The sequence below is a fragment of the Coregonus lavaretus genome (genome assembly GCF_964263955.1).
Source record: "Coregonus lavaretus genome assembly, contig: SUPER_35_unloc_1, whole genome shotgun sequence".
Taxonomy (NCBI): domain Eukaryota; kingdom Metazoa; phylum Chordata; class Actinopteri; order Salmoniformes; family Salmonidae; genus Coregonus; species Coregonus lavaretus.
The window spans coordinates 2,275,357-2,298,075 of NW_028167181.1; the positions used below are offsets into that span (position 1 = coordinate 2,275,357).

The following is a 22,719-nucleotide window of genomic DNA, read 5'->3' on the forward strand; positions in this document are numbered from 1 at the left end:
GAGAGAAACAGAGCCAAATGGTGTAACTGTGCCCCCTTGTGGCCTTTCTCCATCACTACATCCTCAGAACTCCATAGACATCCACCTCAACACAAAAATAGCCTTGTTTCCCTCAACCAACCACCAATCTCCCAAGCTTTAGAAACCACCCCAGACCACAATCCGACTCCGACCAAATTACTTCACTGCCTTGGAACCTGGCTCTGTAATCCAATATCAACAATTCATTTTTAAACAGCCTTTTTAAAATGGAGTTTCTGAAATAAGAAGTGCTGGTAGCTTATGTTTAACTAAAGGGAGGGAAACTCAATACATAAATAAATGACTGGAAGGGATGGAAGAGGGAAAATAACTGATTCCAATAAGCCAGCAAACTGTAGTTCTTACATCATAATCAGCACAAGATTTCCACCAGGCTAGATCTGATGGGCACCGAGAGAGGCAGTTCTCTGTTAGTCAGTCACTATCACTATGAGTGGGTCATTAAGGCTAGCAGGGATCTTTGGATATTTCCTCTGGTAGCTTATAGGGTGAGACTGTTATTATGTCAGGATCAAACTTAAACAAGGAAGGCCCTGACTGGTTGGATAGAGACTTGAGATGGATCTTGACGTCTGAGCGCCCTCCAGAAGCTGAGGTAAGAGAAAGGGCAGCGAGGTGAGTGGAGTCTCATTTCAGAGTGCTAAAGAAAGAGAGAGAAAGTAAGAGGAGCGGGAGAGAGAGAGAGAGAGAGAGAGAGAGAGAGAGAGAGAGAGAGAGAGAGAGAGAGAGAGAGAGAGAGTGTTCACAAAATAATGAAAAAGAGAAAAGAATGTAGCTAAAAAAAGAAGGAGAGATTGGAAGAGCAAGAGAAAGCGTTGACAATCCACAGAGACGTATAGAAACAGATCCAGAAGCCCTGCGTCTCTCCGTGTGGCAGAGTTTGGTTGACCGTCTGAGGGGGTTAATGAGCTCTCTGACCTTGGAGTGGGTGATGGACAGGGTGTCCACCCACACGCGCCAGCCGCCCCACTCGTACTTGATGGCGTGGTAGAGCAGGATGCGGAAGATGGCGTACACCATCTCAGTGACCTTCTGCTCCTCGCTGCTCTTGGGGTTGATGAAGCACAGAGAGAGCATCCAATCTTGCCACACAGAGCACTGCAGCAGGCTCCTGATAGACACACACACACACACACAGATATTAGCGCACTGAAGACTCAGTACAGTATGTGCGTGCAAACACACAAACATTTGAAAACAATTCTACATACACAGCGCACTCATGTAGTGTACAGATAAACAATATCACAAAAGGATACACATCTTCAAAACGTCCTGTACTCTGAGCATACGAAAGACAAAGCTTGTTGGCCTCACCCCAGTAAAGCCCCAGCATGGCGCCAGCATGAGGAACTAGGGCTCAGACCTGGCTTCAAATAGTATTTGTTTCCTTTCAAATACTCCCTAGAGTGGATTGATTGAGCTTGTCTGGAGCAACTGATCCAATGGAATAGTCACAAAACTGCAAAACCACGTTCCTTACCTCCTGTTATCTTTGCTGTTATTGAACAGTTTGATCATGTCTGACAGGAAGACCCTGCGCACCTCCATGCTCTCTGGGGAGAGGGGAGAGTTCTTCAGCAGGGCAGCGATCACCTTCAGGACCTCTGTCAAAACCCAGCAAAACACGTTATGTTAATGCACCGTTACGGTGTCTGACACGGTTTAGTAGACACAGACGCACTACTTTCACGGCAGGGTTACTGACACGGTTGGTACAGAACAGACGGTCAGCAGAGGCACGCAGAGAACAGAATGTTGTCTGTCAAAATATCATATCTTCATTCAAATAAGGACTTTTTAATACTGATTCACCAAATAAGAAGTGATTAAGCAAGGGACAGAACCTGAGAATTCATGTAAATAAATTCTGATTGTTTTGAAAATAGTGACATGCTACAATACTGACTTTAAAACATTTAAAAATATCCTAATATTTATACTGTATAATAAACTTTTACTCCCTATGAGTGATTCAAATTGTATATCCTAAATTGCACCAAAAAATGATATTTTTGAATGAATACACACGTTCCATGAAACAAATCAACTGCAGAAGAAGGGAGTAAGAGTCAGACCACAATTCAACAACACAATCAAACAATTAATCTCAACATGTGTGAATCATTGTGTCACAAGCCATCTTGATTTGACTGTCAGCAGACACTTCAACATTTTTGTGGTGGAAACAATCAAACAAAGTTTGGGATTGTTTCAACTCAGAGCTGTGTGTGTGTCTGTGTGTGCCTGCGTACACTTGTGTGTGTTTGTGCAACAGTGTGTGTGTATGTCTGTGTTTGTGTGTTTGTGTACCGCGTGCGCCAAAGTCACATGCAGGCTTCCTGGAACCCTTTGTTTGATTAACCTAAAGAGACTGCCTGTTTAGATGAATTATATAGACAATGTCAGTGTCCCTTTAGCTTGAGTCGGGAAAGGGGGGGGGGGGGTTATGATTTCACTTTGCCGTCTTGGACCTTGCCGGTAACCGATGGTAACCAACGAGGCCCCCTCGCAGCACAGACGTTTATGTTGTTTCTATAAGCCTTAGTCAATCAAATTATGAATCGCTGAACTCTCACTGCCAGAAAATTACCTCTGCATGTTACTGGGGGATGGAGGGATGGAAGTATGGGGTATTTTCCCCCATTTGGTCGTGGTTTCTTTCCATGGAGTTAATTTAAGGGAAACGGTACTTCCTTAGTTTGTTTGATTCGCTCTGACGTTACTAAAGACTGCAATCAGGCCCATTTTGAGGCTTCAGAGCAGATAACATCAAGAACAGAACACAGGCAGCTACGGTAAAGGAGAAACAGACTCCACGGTGCTCCCATTGCTTACAACTCCCATAAAGTGTGTTCGGTTCACATGCAAAAAGCACATTGGACTGTCTCTTTGTGTTTTATGCAGCACACGACTGGATGCCTTTAACACAGTGAAGGGCCTATGCTAATCAATGTGTGGCTATGAGATGTGGATCACACACACACACTATGGAGTTTAACTGTAAGATTAGAGCAGGGATAAAGTAATCCTCGGGTTGTGATTTCAGCCTGACTCCGTTTCTTCCCCCCTCTCCGCCACAGCTGAGGAAGTTGATTCTCCCACATATGAAAAGGTTTTGAGAGCTGACGTGAAATTAGAGGTAAGTAATGGTCTGAAAATACTAGACTAGGACAGGATGAGACAAGTACATTGCTTTGATCAATGGGGTTGCTATGAGCTTGTTACGTTGCATCATACAGAAACTAAGCATGAACGTTTTCCCTCTTAATGAGGCATGTATATAAAAATATGCCCCCGGTAGTAAAGGAAAATGGCTACATCTCCGGGAGTATTACTTTAAATTACTGTATGTGCACATTATCGGAATATTAAAAAGGTAAACATCAAATGAGAACCCCTTTGCAGAAGACAGGGTCATAATTCAAAAATCATTTGAAATGTTTCTAATTGCCAAGAAAAACTGTAAAATGGTCTGTGGGGTAAATTTTGAAGTATAAATTCCTCTTTCTCTAAACTCTTATTAAAAATACTAAATAATGCCATAGTATATCAACTTGATGAAATACTAAGTTGACATCTAAGATTGTTTGTTGCATCATTTCCCGGATGGACCAAAGATCTACTTTTGAAAAATGACAGTTGAGTTTCAAAACTAGGAACTATTATGTTTGTGCATAATGCTGCAAGGCCTGGTGTTGATTTCATGAGCTCTTTAACGATGCACTCATTTTATTCAGTTCCACTTCAGCTGTTGTGTGAACGTCAACTGAATAAAATTGATCTTTCACAACTTTACTTTGCTGCGATACATTATTTAAAAAATATACTATCGCAATATAATTTCCAGTTATCATTTCATTATGTTTATGTAGTTTATTTTCTCAATAGCTACTCTTTTTAATAGCATTTTCATAAAAATTATTGACTTAAAATGTAGCAGTTGAATCTTATAGCCCAACACGACCACTATTCGTCTAACCATATATGATCACTTACCGCTTGTGTAGTGTAGGTATGTAGCCTACAAACTATGCTCCACATTTGTTGGCCAGTATATAACTGGCACCGGTCGTAAGGGAGAGGAGGCTCTCTAGGTCTGGTCAAGCATGCAGCAGTAGGTAAAGGTGATTTATTTAGTGGTGGGGTGCAGAGGGGTACGGAGGGGTGCTGTGCGGTGCCGAGGGGTGACTCACGCGGGTTGAGAATCTTCACAGTGGAGTCAGGGTCCGGATGCTGTTTATGGATCACTTGAGTGCAGATCTGCTCGGTCAGGATCTACAGAGAAGGAGAGAAAGAAAGAAGAGAAACGGGGAGGAAAGGAGAGGAGAGGGAGAAATACAGAAGACCCATAAATACTTTTATGTGAATCTATAGCTCATAGTAACAGCACCAAGAAGTACATGAGTTCCCCATTGCAATTCCACAATCATACGTATTCAGTTCAACCAGGATCTACACAAGACGAGGGAGAGGGAGAAAGAAGAGGTATATAAATACTTTTACACATCTATATCTCATACTAACAGCACCAGGGAAGAGGTACATTGGGCCATATAGAAATCCACATATGTTCGTATGTGTTCATCAAGTCTTAACAGAGAAATAGGTAACAAGAATCAGTGCCGAATCGTAAAGACGTCAATATTTCACAGTAACAGCAGGGGAGGAATACATTGTCTTGACAATCCCATATATTCCTAGGTGTCAAAATACGTCGTTTCCAAGGCCAGATACAACCAGTCCATGATTCCTGTGGAGTTTAATATAGTGTGCATTACTGCGTATGTCCATTAAAAGTCTCGGTACGCCATTATAACATAGGAACATTAACATAAACTACCATCATTTGAGTTAAGGAACATACAGTACACATTAAAGGTATTACCAATGGGTAATAATAGTACCTCATGCTTCAAAATGGACTGCAATGTTTTGAGAGGTGATATGCTATTTAGGTCCAGACAGAAGGAGAATAGCTAGAGCTGATGCAAGCCACAGTAAAACTAGAGTATAACTACACGTTCTATACAATTCAATCAAAAAAACTATAAAAGCATTCAATAATTCAGAAAACACACTTTGAATCTAAATAATGTGTATTCAGAATTAATTCATGTGTAATCAGTGCATGTATAATTGAACTAATACAGTGACGGAAATCATCAGCCAATGCAAATACAAAATGGAGGGTGTTAGTATTAGGATTTATGGGGGAGACTACTACATTTTCTTATAGACTCTCCTACACATACATTTCTTATAGACTCTCCTACACATACACGGCTAGGAAGAGATGAGAGAGGGACTGACTGACCTCGAAGAGCACGTTGTAGGTTGTCATGCTGAACTGGTTGGAGTGGAGCATCAGTCGCTCGTTGAGCAAGGAGAAGAGGCCGTGACCCAGCATGACCTCTGACTTCCTCCTGGAACAAAGATCAAGGGTCAAACAGTCAGTGAGAATCCATTGACATTTGGTAACAGCGCACTGATCACCGTATCCACACATACTGTATCAGTGTATCAGGTCGCACTTAATTACATGCAAAAATGTTAACTAGACAGTTACCTATAAATTCACAAAAGCGTTACCTGGCACCATTGTATGGTATAGCAAGCAATGTTTCCAAAATGGTGGGCCGTACATATTCCATTTTGGGTTGTCGGTCAAATCCGGCAGCAAATATATAGAAAAATCCTTGTGAATACGTTGGTTGAGGACTGACAAAGGAAATGGTTTGTGAACCATCGCTTGTGTAAGCTTACCAGTGCTTCAGAACACACTTGAACACAGTTGAAAGATATGAGAAAAGCACCCCTGCAGAGGCTTGTCAGGACCCTTCAAAGACAAGTATCCCTCAGAGCTTTCATCTCTGAGTACTGTTCATCTGTAAATATTTTGGGATGATAAAGGTGCTATAGTCAGACAGCAGAGAGTCTGACTGTCTAAGACAGGGGTTCCCAAACTTTTTCCCTCAGGCCCCCCTTCCAGCATTACGGAACATCCTCTACATGGCTCACGCATGCATGCCCCACATCTATTTCTATGGGCACAAGCACTGTTTATGACACAAACTGTTCAGTCCCCTCTTGTTGGTGGAGAGAACATTTTGCAGATGTAAAGCGTATTTCCTGCAATTCTACCCCAAAAAAAATCATGGGGTGCCGATCAAATGTTGCAGTTTTAAAGCATGTCTAATGTGTATTCATGTGATATTTGAGTGACTCAAACATTACAACAAAATCTATGGGCTAAATAACCTAGCTAAAAAATGTTAGCTGACAAGGGCTAGTTGATCTGGACATTTCTGACAAGTTATAAATAGCTCTCTAAGGTCTGCAATGACTAACATGACAAGAGGAACTGATGATGCACTACCCAATTTAGAAATTGCACCTTGTGCATTCTACTTTCCCGGATGGACCAAAGATCCTTTCAAGACTAAAGTTGAAAGCTGGACTGAGATCCTTCAACAACAACAACAAAAAAATAGTTAAAAAATGTTTTGGGGGGGGGCCACTGAGACTGGGGATGAGGCTGGGGCTGAGGCTGGGGCTGAGGCTGCAGACATATGCACTAACACTGATCAAAAGTGTGGGAGATCAAAAGGGAATCAGTAAAATTGGAAATAGAGCCTCAATGAGCCCTGCACTGTATTTCATCCTGGGTTGTTTTCTTTAAACTCTGACAGCGATCTTAATTGTTCGCTGAACCAAAGGAGACTTACGAGTGGCTAATTTGTTATATAAACACTTCTACACAACTAGAGGCAATTTACTCTCCAGAGAGCGAGATTTAGAAAGGTATTTAATACCAGCTATTCCTTTTACTACAGTATGCAGGCTGAAAGAAGATTAGATATCGACCTCCACCTGAATGAGACCCTTTTCTCTGTAGATACTCAGCTCCATGATGGGATTTGGCTCTTATAATATACAACTGAGGAGAGGCCATTTTGAATTGAAAACCCTTTTGGCTGCCTACGGGTAAATTACTATAGAATAGGAAGTATTACATAAATGACTGAGCCAAACTGACTCCTTCTTTAATCTGGAATAAATATACTTTTAATGTCCAAGGCAGAATTTGGTGCTTTTATGTGACTGAACGTATGGACAATTCTTAATAATATCCTACAGACATGAGTACAAGGTAAGTGCAACCAACATATTAGAGTTCTTACTTAGCGGGCAAGTGCTTGAGGAAGTAGCCCAAGACTTTGAGCGCCTGAACTCTGATTCCTTCACTGTTGGAAGCCAGCAGCTTGTAAATGGCCCTGTACAGAAACAAAGAAAAATACATGAATAACAAACATCACATATTTAAGCAAATGTAACAGTATCTCAAACTATAAAACCTAAAAGAGTGTATCAGAACCAAACATTTACAGAATCACTTCATTACAGATCATATCTGCTTTGTGAACCTAGTATACAGTTGTATAGGACATCTACTTTGGTTGTAAAATAGAGGCGGTTGGAGCCTTCATGAGTGGCAAGAAAAATGAGAAGGCACCCAAAATGTGCATCAGACAAAGTTTGCCTGAAGCCTTTATGAGTGGGACTATATCCGACACCAGGCCAGACATGCATGGTTAATACACTACATTTAACCCCCTGTGACAGGGAACGCAAACAAGGTGACTAAATAAGCTAGACAAATCTTGTGTGCCGTCGTCGCTGAATGTCAATAGTCCTGCAGATAAAGGATCAAATGAAGCCAGTAAAGCGTCTTTATTGGCCTCAGTGTCATCTGGCTTCATTTTGGCTTCATGAAACACAGACAGAACCATAAGGCTGCATCTGAAATGGAAACCTATTCCCTTTATAGCCTCTGGTTAAAAGTAGTGCACTATTATACAGGAAATAGGGTACCGTCTCTGGCACTACAAATGTAAGAGGGTACCATTTCGAAGGCACACATGAAGTAGGCTAACGTCACAACGATCTTGTTCTCAGACACCGAGGCCGCAGGGCCTGTGGTGGAGTATGTGCCACCCGTTGCCATGGGAGATGGCAAACCCAGAGGGAGATGACGTTATAGTTACAGTACTGTCATAGAAGTCAAATGACTAGAACGGGCATGCCCATTGAAGTTCCATGATGGGTGGTGGGGTCATTCTATTCCTAAGCCTACCGTATTCCGTTGCGCTGATCAAAGGCCTGGATCATGGAGCCAGGATGCTCCGACATCAGAGCCACCAGCAGCTGAAGCACATCTATTAGATTGTCGTCCTGGGAAAATAAATAAAGTTGTACTGAATTGAATTAATCAGATCGGGGGGTGCAGGAGGGAGGGGGCCCGGAGGAGGCTCTGTTGTTAGCATTATTAACAATATGATAAAGAGTGTGTGTGTGTGTGTGTGTGTGTGTGTGTGCGCGCGCTAATGAGCTCACAATTAGCATCGCCTTTCAACCCAATGAGAGATGAATAGTCTGGCTAGTGGGTGTGCTGATACATCATGTATCATCATGAAGCAGACTCCAAAACACACACTACATTACAGACACCCACATGCATGCAGATAGAGTGCGCCACAAACACAGGCATTGATCATGTAAGTGCAATAATTAATACTGTTTATTTTCGCACTAATTATTGATTAATTGGTGACACACGACATCAAAGATCAAACCAGCGCTCAACTTCCATCGCGTTTAGTAATGGTCGCTACGGAAAAAGATAATTCATCATTGACAACAAATATTGATGGAATGAATAATAAACGGAAACAATGGAATCATCTGATGAATGAACAATCCATAAAAGACTGTGGAACCCCTGAAGGAGAGCGGAAATCCCCCTTGTTCCTGCAGGGATTATTCCTGCTTGGTTTACAGCACTATTATTTCTCTATGCATCACTGCAGTGTAAACACAGAGGCTTATGTGAGGGAGGGCTTGGTGAAACTTTGCAACGGTTAAAAAGAGCCTTGTCGTTTCCCCGGCCCAGTGTGATTGGTCGGTCTATCCATAGTATAGAGCAGAGAGGATCTGGAAGAAAGGAGCCGGAGCTGTTGGCTTAGAGTGCCACCTAGTGGGTAGTTGATATTTTCTAATGATCTTTTTGTTCTAACCTCATGCATGGTGAGCAGGTAGTTGAGAATACTCTGAAGCTCATCTTCCTTCACTCCGTAATCCTGAAAATAGATAGTACAGAATATAAATCAAACTTTTCACCGATCATATTTATTGTATATTAACATTAGGTGTAAAAGGTGAAATATTAGCTGGAATATTTGTTTTGAATCAAACGAGATTCTCATTATATAACAAAGCATAAACTAGCCACACACTAACCTTCATTATGAGTTGTTTCACAAACAGCAGCAGAAAAGCTCTGAGAGAGTGGATCTCCTTCTGATTGGGTCTCGGACCGTCTACACGCACAACGACAAACACAGACAAACACACACAGACACGCAGGGACAAAGTCATTTTCAAAAGGATTTGATTTAGGATGCCATGCAGAGCTCACAGCTGTAGGTAGACAATACAACATATTTATTCTAGGTTTAGCAGACAACATAGAGGTACAAGAAGGACAGGAAAGCACATTCTGCAGGGGACACAAAGGACTGGATGAAGGACCCAGTTTCACTCAATAAAAGTAGTGTGCTGCTCTACTTCCATGCCAACACTACAGCAACACTAGTCTAGGGGGAGGAGAGGAGGAGAGGTATCCGTCTGTGTCAGTGTGTGTAGAAAAGTGTGTGTTAGTGGAAATATGAAAGAGTGCGGTGTGTGTGTATGTGTGTGTGTAGGGAGGCATGTGTGTCTACTCCTGTGTCCACGTGCTCCTGTGTCTGTGTTCTCTTACCGAGGCCCTTGGGCGTGACTCCGCTGCGGTCCTGGGGGTTGACGACCCAGTAGTAGTACTTGAGCGTGTGCATGACCTGCAGTACCGTGCCCACCCTGCGGATGGCGTTGTAGATGGTCACCGTGCTGATGAACTCGGTCGACAGGTAGGTGTACAATGTCAACTGCACCTGGGGGGGGGTGAATGCACACACACACACACACATTAGGAACACACATACACATGTTGGGAACACACACACACACGTAAGGACACACACACACTTTAAAAACACAGCATGAGGTGAGGCAGAAATAAAATCCAATGTCAGTGTGTGAAGGGCTGCCATGCTGATGTTAACTGGAGTGTTGTAAGCCCATAAGGGTATTTAGACACGCACTTCCTGGTTCAATAGCAGGCACAGGTGGAGGTCTGTACAGTAGCCTAACCTACTGAATGGTGGCCTGTAGCTCTCATGTACGGGAGGAGAGGTACAAGGACGAGAGTATGAAAGGGTGATGGTGGGATGGACAGAGGTGTGTGTGTGTGTGTGCCTGCACGTCACATTTGTCCGTGCATATGTGTGTACCTTCATGTGTCTACCTGCCTGCACAACTCTGTCCTTGACTGTGTGTCACAGTGCATGTGTCTACCTGCCTGCACAACTGTGTCCTTGACTGTGTGTCACCATGCATGTGTCTACCTGCCTGCACAACTGTGTCCTTGACTGTGTGTCACCATGCATGTGCCTACCTGCCTGCACAACTGTGTCCTTGACTGTGTGTCACCGTGCATGTGTCTACCTGCCTGCACAACTCTGTCCTTGACTGTGTGTCACCATGCATGTGTCTACCTGCCTGCACAACTCTGTCCTTGACTGTGTGTCACCGTGCATGTGTCTACCTGCCTGCACAACTCTGTCCTTGACTGTGTGTCACCATGCATGTGTCTACCTGCCTGCACAACTCTGTCCTTGACTGTGTGTCACAGTGCATGTGTCTACCTGCCTGCTTGACTGTGTGTCACCATGCATGCGTCTACCTGCCTGCACATGTGTGTGCCTGTACGTGTCCCTCTCCTCTCTTACCTTGGCGGGGGCATGGATCCAGATGGCAGGGTTGAACAGGATGTGGTCACACAGCTGCTTGAGCAGCAGGACGCCGTTCTGCAGGTTGCTGAGGTAACGGGCAAAGGCCAGCACGATGTCCAGCACGGACCGAGTCACATGCACCTTGGAAGACTACAGAGGAGGGAGGGAGGGAGGGAGGAGAGGGAGGGAGGGAGGAGAGGATACATACAGAGAGAAAGGTGAATCAGGTCAACTCTCTGTCTAACAAGCCCACTGTCAGCTGTGACCTCTAAATGCAGCTAAGGGGGGAAAAAGCAATTAGGGCCTTAGATGTAAATGGACTTTTAGAGTCACCTATATACCGGACCACACACACGCGCGCACACACAGACACAATCAACAAGCTACCAGATGTAGGGGCGTTTAGCACTGGTCTCAGAACAGACAAATGCAGTATGGAATTGGAGGCCACAGCACTGAGGCTGAAGGACAGACAGTTCAATATCTGTTCCTCTCTGATGTAATGGACAGAGTGCTGGGAAATCAGCCAGCCAGGATATTATCCACCTTTCAATTTCAGCACAGAACAGCAATTAGGTCAGGAGAGAGGAAGATTGCAGAGTGTGAATGTGTCTCTGGCGAGGGGTGGTGGTGTGTGGATCACGTCTCTCACCTTCTCCAGAGTGTAGCCGATGACCAGAAAGCCCTTGCAGGCCAGGACCTGCTCTTGCATAGCCACAGAGTTCTTCAGCAGCTCCATCACAAAGGACAGCAAAGTGCAACTGGAGAGAGAGAGAGAGAATGAGAGAGAGAGAACATATCCTATAGCTATTGTCTAATATAATGAGGGTGTCACCATTCTACCATTCTACTGTGAGAACACATTCTATGCAACACCTTCCTCTTGAGGGCAGATAAAAGCCACAAAGCCATTATTGAGAACCTTACTCAAGGCCTAGGGGCACTAGTATTCAAAACCGGTATCCAGGTTTAGTGAGTAGGACAAGACAACATTATGCATGCCATTTGCGCTGCCATCATGCATGGTTGAATCCATTGAATTAACAAAACAACTTCTACTGAGTGAAATCAAAATACTCTAGACTGCAGGTGAGTTCAGCCCCACCAACAGAATGCAGTTTTTCCTTATCCCTGAAATCAATAGATGTTAGTTTGGAAAAAGAATGAACTGTTTTCTTATGTGAAAGGTAACACTCCCTACAAGTGACATGGCTACATATGGATGTGTAGAGTATTTAAAATAATGTAATAAAGTCAATCAATCGATCAATCAATCAAAAGACAGTAGTCCACTACCAGACAGAGGTGTCCAGTTCATCGCTGGTGTGCTGGAGGTGATCCAGCTGTGCAAACAGGGGGAAGAGGACCTGCACTCCCCCGATGGAGTGGATGGCACTCTGAACAGAGTGGGTAACCACCGCCTTCACATCCTGAAGAAGTGAGGAATACATACACAATGATCAGGAGTAGAAATAGAGTGCAATACTTTTGAAGTGTGAAATACAGGAGAATCAGAACCCCATCAGAACCATATGGACTGTAGACCAAGGCTGTTTCTGCTTTTGTCTCATGTGGCAAACAATGCTGATTGGAGGCGGTGTCACATTTCTCCCTTGTACATCTGGTGTGGTGCTGAAAACACAGTATAACTCCTCTGAACATCTGTCTCCTTTACAGCACTATTACACCTGTCGCTAACGGTGATGGGCTGAGTGGCGGGATCGTTACCGTGACGATGAGTTAGTCTCCGAGGCGACATGGCTCAGGTGTCTAGTCTGTTTACCCTGATGAGGGTTTTGCTAAATGAGTTCCGTGGGTAGAATATTTTCGGTGTTTCTTATTGTCAGATCCCACAGTAGCAAAATCAGCTATTATGAGCAAGCCCTTTTCTCATGCGTTTACGGTTCGGTCTGCCATACTTCCTAAACAAGCCATTAGTCATTGTGAACACATATGTAGAGGACACTAACCTACACAGACATGTCCATGCATGTAAGACTGTAACAATGTGCTAACAAATACTGAGCATGTTGACCTAAATAGAGGGCGGGACCAAGGGATAATATAGGAAATTATTATTCTATAGGCAAGGGGGTCTGTGTGTGTGTGTGTGTGTGTGTGTGTGTGTGTGTGTGTGTGTGTGTGTGTGTGTGTGTACAAACATACAGGCTGCCTCAGAAAGACAAAGGAGCTCATGCGTTGACTGAACGCGCTGTGAGGCTCAGACAGAACTCAATTACAGTGAGAGAGAATTCAAAGTAATTAAATAAAAAGGACAGCTGTGTGTGTGTGTGTGTGTGTGTGTGTGTGTGTGTGTGTGTGTGGGCTGACAAGGTCTTCCTAATGTGCATTTAATCAGGCGTGCAGATGACCTTCTGTGATAAGGAAAGTAAAATGTGGATTTTGAATGAGAGAAAGATGTTTCTGAGGCACTTTCATTACAATACTTGTCATCTAGTTGTTGCTACCTAGAATTGACATGGTAACAAGTAGCCACCAGAACATTAACTCATCATCCTCAGTAACTACAAGGTCAAATAAAGTACTGTATAATATAATAAAGTGCTTAAAGAAAAAACTCTCAGGAAACACCACCTTGGTTCAATAAAGAAACGACTGCTATGCAGATCTAATTCTGTAATAGAACAGGGTAGTGTTCTGTTCCCAGCCTGCTAGCCAGCCAGGTGCAGTGTGGTTCTGTCAAGTCATTCTCACCTCTATCTTAAAGGAAAAATCCACCCAAACCCACTCATTCCTTTAATTCAGTATTAAATAACACTAATATGTGAGAACATTATTTTTTGTGAACAAATGTTTCATTTTGGTGTTATAATAAGGTTGGTAAAACATGGAAAATCGTTATGGAAATCTGACATGTATGATAGACGTTTTCATGATCTAAAAGTCGTATTCCTATTAACTTCCAGTGTAGTGAGAGCGACTTTATCACAGTGCTACGTCATAGCGGCCGGATTTCTGCCTGCTTGAACGCCAATAACTCAGATACACATGAAAACATGAAATGACCCAGGGAATCATCACTCAGAGGTTCAAAAAAACAATATAACATTCAAAATGGGTGAACCTTTCCTTTAATGAGACACTTATGAAGTAGATAGAGCCTGATGGAGGTGCTTCATTATCTGTGTGTGTGTGTGTGTGGGTGTGTGTGTGGGTGTGTGGGTGGGTGCGTGCGTGCGTGCGTGCGTGCGTGCGTGTGCGTGCATGCGAGCGTGGGTGTGTGTGTGTGTGTTGGTTCTTCTATACTTGTGGGGACCTAAAATCCCCAAAAGTCCCCACAAGGACAGTAAAACAAGGAACATTCTCCCTCGTGGGGACTTTTCCCACGTCGCCATGAGGACAAAGGCTATTTTAAGCTTAGCGGTTAGGTTTAGGGTAAGGAATTAGGGTTTAGGGTTTGGGTTACGGGTTAGGGTTAAGGTTAAGGTTAGGGGTCAGAGAAAATAGGATTTTGAATGGAAATAAATGTTAGGTCCCCATGAGGTGTGTGGAACAAGTGGCTGAAGCACCTGAACTAAGGGATAAGAATAGCCTGCAGAAATGCCATTAGTCACGCTAGAATCATAACTCTTTTCAACATTGACTAGATTTCTAGCTTAGATGGTATACATTTTGGCGCAGTAGCACTGCCAAAACCACATTTCGCTGTGTGTTTGTGTGTGTGTGTGTGTGTGCGTTTATGTCTGCGTCTGTGTGTGTCCGTACCTGCAGCATGAGTGCATGTGGCGAGTGGACAAAGATTGAGGCGTTATCCTTGGGGGAGGACTCCAGGCACAGCTGAGCGTCGGTGGCGCGGGGGTTGTAGGAGAAGGAGATGCAGGAGGACAGCTTGCCGTCGTATAGCAGGGTTTTGTGGTGCTCAGCAAACAGGAGGTCACTCTCAGCCTTGTACTTGAACGTGCCCTGAGAGAGACGGCAGAGAGAAAGTGGAGAGGTCAAATCAATTAACAGGAAGGAGTGACTTTCTTATACATGTATATTTTTCTGTTCAGTTTAAACATTACACACTACTAGTGATAGTCTGTAGTATATATATTTTTTAAATAATCCATGATATGAGAAAGAAGGAAGATAAATAAATGTTTCACCTCAAATTGATGAGTGCAGACCTTCCTTTTTTGATATATGGGTTATCCAAATGGCATGGCATTTTGGAGTAGTGTGACTACTGAATACTGCATAACGACTGGGTTTTGCGTCTCCCTACCTTGTAACCAGGCCCCAGCTGGTAGATGACTGGGCTTTGCGTCTCCCTACCTTGTAACCAGGCCCCAGCTGGTAGATGACTGGGCTTTGCGTCTCCCTACCTTGTAACCAGGCCCCAGCTGGTAGATGACTGGGCTTTGCGTCTCCCTACCTTGTAACCAGGCCCCAGCTGGTAGATGACTGGGCTTTGCGTCTCCCTACCTTGTAACCAGGCCCCAGCTGGTAGATGACTGGGCTTTGCGTCTCCCTACCTTGTAACCAGGCCCCAGCTGGTAGATGACTGGGCTTTGCGTCTCCCTACCTTGTAACCAGGCCCCAGCTGGTAGATGACTGGGCTTTGCGTCTCCCTACCTTGTAACCAGGCCCCAGCTGGTAGATGACTGGGCTTTGCGTCTCCCTACCTTGTAACCAGGCCCCAGCTGGTAGATGACTGGGTTTTGCGTCTCCCTACCTTGTAACCAGGCCCCAGCTGGTAGATGACTGGGCTTTGCGTCTCCCTACCTTGTAACCAGGCCCCAGCTGGTAGATGACTGGGATTTGCATCTCCCTACCTTGTAACCAGGCACCAGCTGGTAGATGACTGGGATTTGCATCTCCCTACCTTGTAACCAGGCCCCAGCTGGTAGATGACTGGGCTTTGCGTCTCCCTACCTTGTAACCAGGCCCCAGCTTGTAGATGACTGGGCTTTGCGTCTCCCTACCTTGTAACCAGGCCCCAGCTGGTAGATGACTGGGCTTTGCGTCTCCCTACCTTGTAACCAGGCCCCAGCTGGTAGATGGCTGGGCTTTGCGTCTCCCTACCTTGTAACCAGGCCCCAGCTGGTAGATGACTGGGCTTTGCGTCTCCCTACCTTGTAACCAGGCCCCAGCTGGTAGATGACTGGGCTTTGCGTCTCCCTACCTTGTAACCAGGCCCCAGCTGGTAGATGACTGGGCTTTGCGTCTCCCTACCTTGTAACCAGGCCCCAGCTGGTAGATGGCAAGGATCTGTGCTGCACTGAGGGCCTCGCCAAACAGATACACCGCCCCCATCTGACCACAGAACATACGGTTGGCGTCCGCCGTCTCTGCCGAACCAAGGAAACACTTGTCGAAAGTCTGGAGGAAGGGAGGAAGGAAGGAAACAAGGAAGGAGAATTGAACAAGCATTAATAAAGATAACTATGACAACTCCAACAGCATGTCTGAGTGTGAATCAACGCACCATCGGCATACAGATAACATACATTTCTATGAATCTGTTCCCTTTTGTATGTTCACTAGAGCATGTGTAAATAGGCTGGGGATGAGTGTAGCATTGTTATCAAGGAGGGAGGAGAGATATCTTAATCAGCCATATCTACTGTAGGGTATCGAGGCCCTCTGTGACACTGTGTCACGCCAAGAGCATTGCATTAGAAAAGCATCTTCATTTGGCTAAAAGCTGACATGTGAATCTTGTCTTCCGCACGAGAGAGAGAGAAAAAGCATTCTGGAGAAATATGACAGAATCTCATATATGCTTGGAGGTAGGCGTGTGTGTGTGTGTGTGTGTGTGTGTGTGTGTGTGTGTGTGTGTGTGTGTGTGTGTGTGTGTGTGTGTGTGTGTGTGTGTGTGTGTGTGTGCGCGCGTCTTCAACTACACAACTCATGCAACTCATTTCCCTCCCCTGTTACAGACCCAGTTCCATCCATGTGAGGAGACAGAGAGAGACACCCTCCCCTGTTACAGACCCAGTTCCATCCATGTGAAGAGACAGAGAGAGACAGAGAGAGAGACAGAGAGACAGGGAGAGAGAGAGACAGAGAGAGACAGTGAGAGAGACAGAGGCAGAGAGAGAGACAGACAGAGAAAGACAGACAGAGAGAGAGAGACAGAGATAGACAGAGAGAGAGACAGAGGCAGAGAGAGACAGAGACAGAGAGAGAGACAGAAAGGCAGAGAGAGACAGAGGCAGAGAGAGACAGAGGCAGAGAGAGACAGAGGCAGAGAGAGACAGAAAGGCAGAGAGACAGAGACAGAAAGGCAGAGAGAGACAGAGACAGAAAGAGGCAGAGAGATAAAGAGAGTGGTTTCACCCCTGAGCCCTCTGTCAGCTGAGACAGTGATTATATCAATCAATCAGAGAGAGTGGGGCCTGTGGGGAGGTGCTGTCCTCTTCTAACATCCTGTACTGCAGTAACAATGGTTCTCTGTGGTACATCAATCACAACATATACCATACGTCTTTGTGTGGAACCTTTGTTATCCAAACCAAAATGGTTCAAATTGAAGAGTTCTGGATGGATAGCTTCAAGGCTTTCTTGCTGATTGATTGATGACTTCAGAGACATTTTTTGATTGATGACTGCCATCCCAAAATACTTTTGGTTATACACATGCACGCATACAGTGAGGGAAAAAAGTATTTCATCCCCTGCTGATTTTGTAAATTTGCCCACTGACAAAGAAATGATCAGTCTATAATTTTAAAGGTAGGTTTATTAGAACAGTGAGAGACAGAATAAAAAAAACAAAAATCCAGAAAAACGCATGTCAAAAATGTTATAAATTGATTTGCATTTTAATGAGGGAAATAAGTATTTGACCCCCTCTCAATCAGAAAGATTCCTGGCTCCCAGGTGTCTTTTATACAGGTAACGAGCTGAGATTAGGAGCACACTCTTAAAGGGAGTGCTCCTAATCTCAGCTTGTTACCTGTATAAAAGACACCTGTCCACAGAAGCAATCAATCAATCAGATTGCAAAATCTCCACCATGGCCAAGACCAAAGAGCTCTCCAAGGATGTCAGGGACAAGATTGTAGACCTACACAAGGCTGGAATGGGCTACAAGACCGTCGCCAAGCAGCTTGGTGAGAAGGTGACAACAGTTGGTGCGATTATTCGCAAATGGAAGAAACACAAAATAACTGTCAATCTCCCTCGGCCCGGGGCTCCATGCAAGATCTCACCTCGTGGAGTTGCAATGATCATGAGAACGGTGAGGAATCAGCCCAGAACTACACAGGAGGATCTTGTCAATGATCTCAAGGCAGCTGGGACCATAGTCACCAAGAAAACAATTGGTAACACATTACGCTGTGAAGGACTGAAATCCTGCAGCGCCCGCAAGGTCCCCCTGCTCAAGAAAGCACATATACATGCCCGTCTGAAGTTTGCCAATGAACATCTGAATGATTCAGAGGAGGACTGGGTGAAAGTGTTGTGGTCAGATGAGACCAAAATGGAGCTCTTTGGCATCAACTCAACTCGCCGTGTTTGGAGGAGGAGGAATGCTGCCTATGACCCCAAGAACACCATCACCACCGTCAAACATGGAGGTGGAAACATTATGCTTTGGGGGTGTTTTTCTGCTAAGGGGACAGGACAACTTCACCGCATTAAAGGGGCCATGTACCATCAAATCTTGGGTGAGAACCTCCTTCCCTCAGCCAGGGCATTGAAAATGGGTAGTGGATGGGTATTCCAGCATGACAATGACCCAAAACACACGGCCAAGGCAACAAAGGAGTGGCTCAAGAAGAAGCATATTAAGGTCCTGGAGTGGCCTAGCCAGTCTCCAGACCTTAATCCCATAGAAAATCTGTGGAGGGAGCTGAAGGTTCGAGTTGCCAAACGTCAGCCTCGAAACCTTAATGATTTGGAGAAGATCTGCAAAGAGGAGTGGGACAAAATCCCTCCTGAGATGTGTGCAAACCTGGTGGCCAACTACAAGAAACGTCTGACCTCTGTGATTGCCAACAAGGATTTTGCCACCAAGGACTAAGTCATGTTTTGCAGAGGGGTCAAATACTTATTTCCCTCATTAAAATGCAAATCAATTTATAACATTTTTGACATTTTTTTGTTGTTGTTCTGTCTCTCATTGTTCAAATAAACCTACCATTAAAATGATAGACTGATCATGTGTTTGTCAGTGGGCAAACGTACAAAATCAGCAGGGGATCAAATACTTTTTTCCCTCACTGTACATCCAACCACAACCACTATCACAACTTGTAGGTTCAGCTATATTCCATTACACAGCATACAGGGGTAGGAATGGTTGTGTGAGAGTAGAGGTTTAAGGTTGCTACAGGAATAACATTATAACAACGATGATCAGTATAGTATGGATCGATTGATTGCTACTTACGTCGCTGGTGTTGACGAACCAGGTGATTTCTCCGTAGGAGGCGAGCTCTCCGTTGACATAGCAGCTGATCTCACTGTTCTTCCAGCGGTTGTAGACATGAACGATGGTCACCATGTACCACTGAAACAACAACACACAACAACTTAACCACCATGGTCGCCATGTACCATTGAAGCAACAACAACTTATCCACCATGGTCGCCATGTACCACTGAAACAACAACAACTTAACCACCATGGTCGCCATGTACCACTGAAACAACAACACACAACAACTTAACCACCATGGTCTCAATGTACCACTGAAACAACAACATCTTAACCACAGCACTAGAATTAGATTATATTTCTATGGACCTAACACCCTAAACACCTCACCGGTTTCACATGTTGTTATTTTTCTATAATGTTTTCAATTATAATTTAATTTACAACAATGGTAATGATGTTATTAACAAGGTACAGTTGAAGTCGGAAGTTTACATACACCTTAGCCAAATAGATTTAAACTCAGTTTTTCACAATTCCTGACATTTAATCCTAGTAAAAATTCCCTGTCTTAGGTCAGTTAGGATCACCACTTTATTTTAAGAATGTAAAATGTCAGAATAATAGTAGAGAGAATGATTTATTTCAGCTTTTATTTATTTCATCACATTCCCAGTGGGTCAGAAGTTTACATACACTCAATTAGTATTTGGTAGCATTGCCTTTAAATTGTTTAACTTGGGTCAAACGTTTCGGGTAGCCTTCCACAAGCTTCCCACAATAAGTTGGGTGAATTTTGGCCCATTCCTCCTGACAGAGCTGGTGTAACTGAGTCAGGTTTGTAGGCCTCCTTGCTTTTTCAGTTCTGCCCACACATTTTCTATAGGATTGAGGTCAGGGCTTTGTGATGGCCACTCTTTGTGGTCCTTAAGCCATTTTGCCACAACTTTGGAAGTATGCTTGGGGTCATTGTCCATTTGGAAGACCCATTTGCGACCAAGCTTTAACTTCCTGACTGATGTCTTGAGATGTTGCTTCAATATATCCACATAATTTTCCTTCCTCATGATGCCATCTATTTTGTGAAGTGCACCAGTCCCTCCTGCAGCAAAGCACCCCCACAGCATGATGCTGCCGGTTGGGATGGTGTTCTTCGACTTGCAAGCATCCCCCTTTTTCCTCCAAACATAACGATGGTCATTATGGCCAAACAGTTCTATTTTTGTTTCATCAGACCAGAGGACATTTCTCCAAAAAGTACGATCTTTGTCCCCATGTGCAGTTGCAAACCGTAGTCTGGCTTTTTTATGGCGGTTTTGGAGCAATGGCTTCTTCCTTGCTGAGCGGCCTTTCAGGTTATGTCGATATAGGACTCGTTTTACTGTGGATATAGATACTTTTGTACCTGTTTCCTCCAGCATCTTCACAAGGTCCTTTGCTGTTGTTCTGGGATTGATTTGCACTTTTCGCACCATAGTACGTTCATCTCTAGGAGACAGAACGCATCTCCTTCCTGAGCGGAATGACGGCTGCGTGGTCCCATGGTGTTTATACTTGCGTACTATTGTTTGTACAGATGAACGTGGTACCTTCAGGCGTTTGGAAATTGCTACCAATCCACACTTGTGGAGGTCTACAATTCTTTTTCTGAGATCTTGGCTGATTTCTTTTGATTTTCCCATGATCTCAAGCAAAGAGGCACTGAGTTTGAAGGTAGGCCTTGAAATACAACCACAGGTACACCTCCAATTGACTCAAATGATGTCAATTAGCCTATCAGAAGCTTCTAAAGCCATGACATTGTCTGGAATTTTCCAAGCTGTTTAAAGGCACAGTCAACTTAGTGTATGTAAACTTCTGACCCACTGGAATTGTGATAAAGTGAATTATAAGTGAAATAATCTATCTGTAAACAATTGTTGGAAAAATGACTTGTGTCATGATCAAAGTAGACGTCCTAACCGACTTGCTAAAACTATAGCTTGTTAACAAGAAATTTGTGGAGTGGTTGAAAAACAAGTTTTAATGACTCCTACCTAAGTGTATGTAAACTTCCGACTTCAACTGTACATTGTATAATAAGCTATGTTATCATGAGTTTGACATTGGCATCAGCAGACTGCCTACCAACTGCAAACGAGCAAAAAAGCATTGGCCAGCCTACATCTTAGCCTCATTCATAGCTGCCTTCACTGAGTTACCCTTATGAGACATGGGGGCGATCAACTCCTAAACCCCTTGGGCTACAATCCCACCTACATTGGCTGCTCAGATTTCACATGGGAAGAATCCAGTGAAATAGGTTATTAGAGTTACCAGGCAGACACCTTGGGAGATAAGACCGACCGTGGAATACAGAGAGCTAAAAATAGAGGCCAAACATCTCAGAATGAGGTTTTGAGTCTGAGTAGTGGGGGATAACAGGGGAGTTTTAATTGGCCAGGGGCACCATGGATCTCACCGATGCTGTTGGGCTTGACTGGGTCTGGGTGCTATGGTCTGGCTGTGTGTCGGGCCCCATTAGATCATCCCTCTCTTCCTTTCTCTCAATCCTTCTATCCTTTTTTCACCGTTCTGTTCTGACATTGCTGGCCCCCCAGAGGAAGGACCAGATGACTATGCCTCATCCCAAAAGGCCTAGACGAGGGGGCAGCATGTGTCCTATGCCTGCGTACAGTTTGTTCTCTGTGTGTCCTATGCGAAAGAGAACATGTCTGTGTGTCCTATTCAGTACGTGTTTCTATGTTTTATGAGTGCTAGGTTTGTGTGTGTCTCTCCCACAGGACAGTGTCTGTCTGCCTGACGGCCTCGCCGGCTGCCTACCTTCTGCGGTTTGAAGTCATATTTCACGCAGTGCTGGAATCCCTTCCCATTGGACTTTAACGAGGTCACAATCAAACAGCCGGCCACAAAGTGTGCTGAGTAGCCCAGACCTTTGTTGGTGCGGAAACTACAGGAAGAGAGGGAATAAAAACAAAAATAGAGAGAAATAAAAAAACAAATTTCCGTTAGTGAGCCTAACGGCTCACTTTAACACAGTCTAACACTCAAGGGCAGAGTAGGGTTTCAAGATGAGTCAACCTGCCAATAAATCATACAAACATACACATTTAAAAAACACTTTGAAAACGGAGGAGAGACAGAGATAGCAAAAGCCTCAATCATCTGTCAACTTCACAACAAATTCCCATTTGTGGGCGTCTGTGTTCTGAGCGAGCGGGGGCCCCGGCGGTCGCCGTGTGTGATTTAGTGAACTAATCTCTTTTTAAAAGGGCAGAGTCTGAAGTAGAGTTTTATTACAGACTTTTCTGCCTCTGCTTCTAGCTGCCTGGCTGGCTGGCTGGCTGGTTATCATTTTCAGAAGGACCACCAAAACAGAAGGCCCACCAAATCCCGGCGCATAAATTAGAATTTTTTGTCCGAAATTAATTATCGGCTGAAAATAGGACGAGTGAG

At 44.3% G+C, this 22,719-nt stretch overlaps 1 protein-coding gene across 1 annotated transcript in view; it reads right to left on the reverse strand.

Annotated features, from left to right (window-relative positions):
* Positions 1 to 416: 416 nt before the first annotated feature.
* LOC311109954 (lipopolysaccharide-responsive and beige-like anchor protein) overlaps positions 417 to 22,719 on the reverse strand; it is a gene marked incomplete at its 3' end in the record, with an annotated part of 31,976 nt that continues 9,673 nt past the window's right edge. The window contains exons 6-22 of the mRNA XM_084188471.1: positions 22,087 to 22,213; positions 19,276 to 19,395; positions 16,110 to 16,256; positions 14,658 to 14,855; positions 12,228 to 12,361; positions 11,584 to 11,692; positions 10,929 to 11,081; positions 9,863 to 10,031; positions 9,343 to 9,422; positions 9,120 to 9,182; positions 8,180 to 8,277; positions 7,227 to 7,319; positions 5,360 to 5,468; positions 4,239 to 4,320; positions 1,526 to 1,649; positions 961 to 1,153; positions 417 to 422 (exon numbers count right to left, since the gene is read on the reverse strand). Of these exons, the coding sequence (XP_084044597.1) occupies positions 417 to 422; positions 961 to 1,153; positions 1,526 to 1,649; positions 4,239 to 4,320; positions 5,360 to 5,468; positions 7,227 to 7,319; positions 8,180 to 8,277; positions 9,120 to 9,182; positions 9,343 to 9,422; positions 9,863 to 10,031; positions 10,929 to 11,081; positions 11,584 to 11,692; positions 12,228 to 12,361; positions 14,658 to 14,855; positions 16,110 to 16,256; positions 19,276 to 19,395; positions 22,087 to 22,213 (2,005 nt within the window). The remainder of the gene's footprint in view (positions 423 to 960; positions 1,154 to 1,525; positions 1,650 to 4,238; positions 4,321 to 5,359; positions 5,469 to 7,226; positions 7,320 to 8,179; positions 8,278 to 9,119; positions 9,183 to 9,342; positions 9,423 to 9,862; positions 10,032 to 10,928; positions 11,082 to 11,583; positions 11,693 to 12,227; positions 12,362 to 14,657; positions 14,856 to 16,109; positions 16,257 to 19,275; positions 19,396 to 22,086; positions 22,214 to 22,719) is intronic.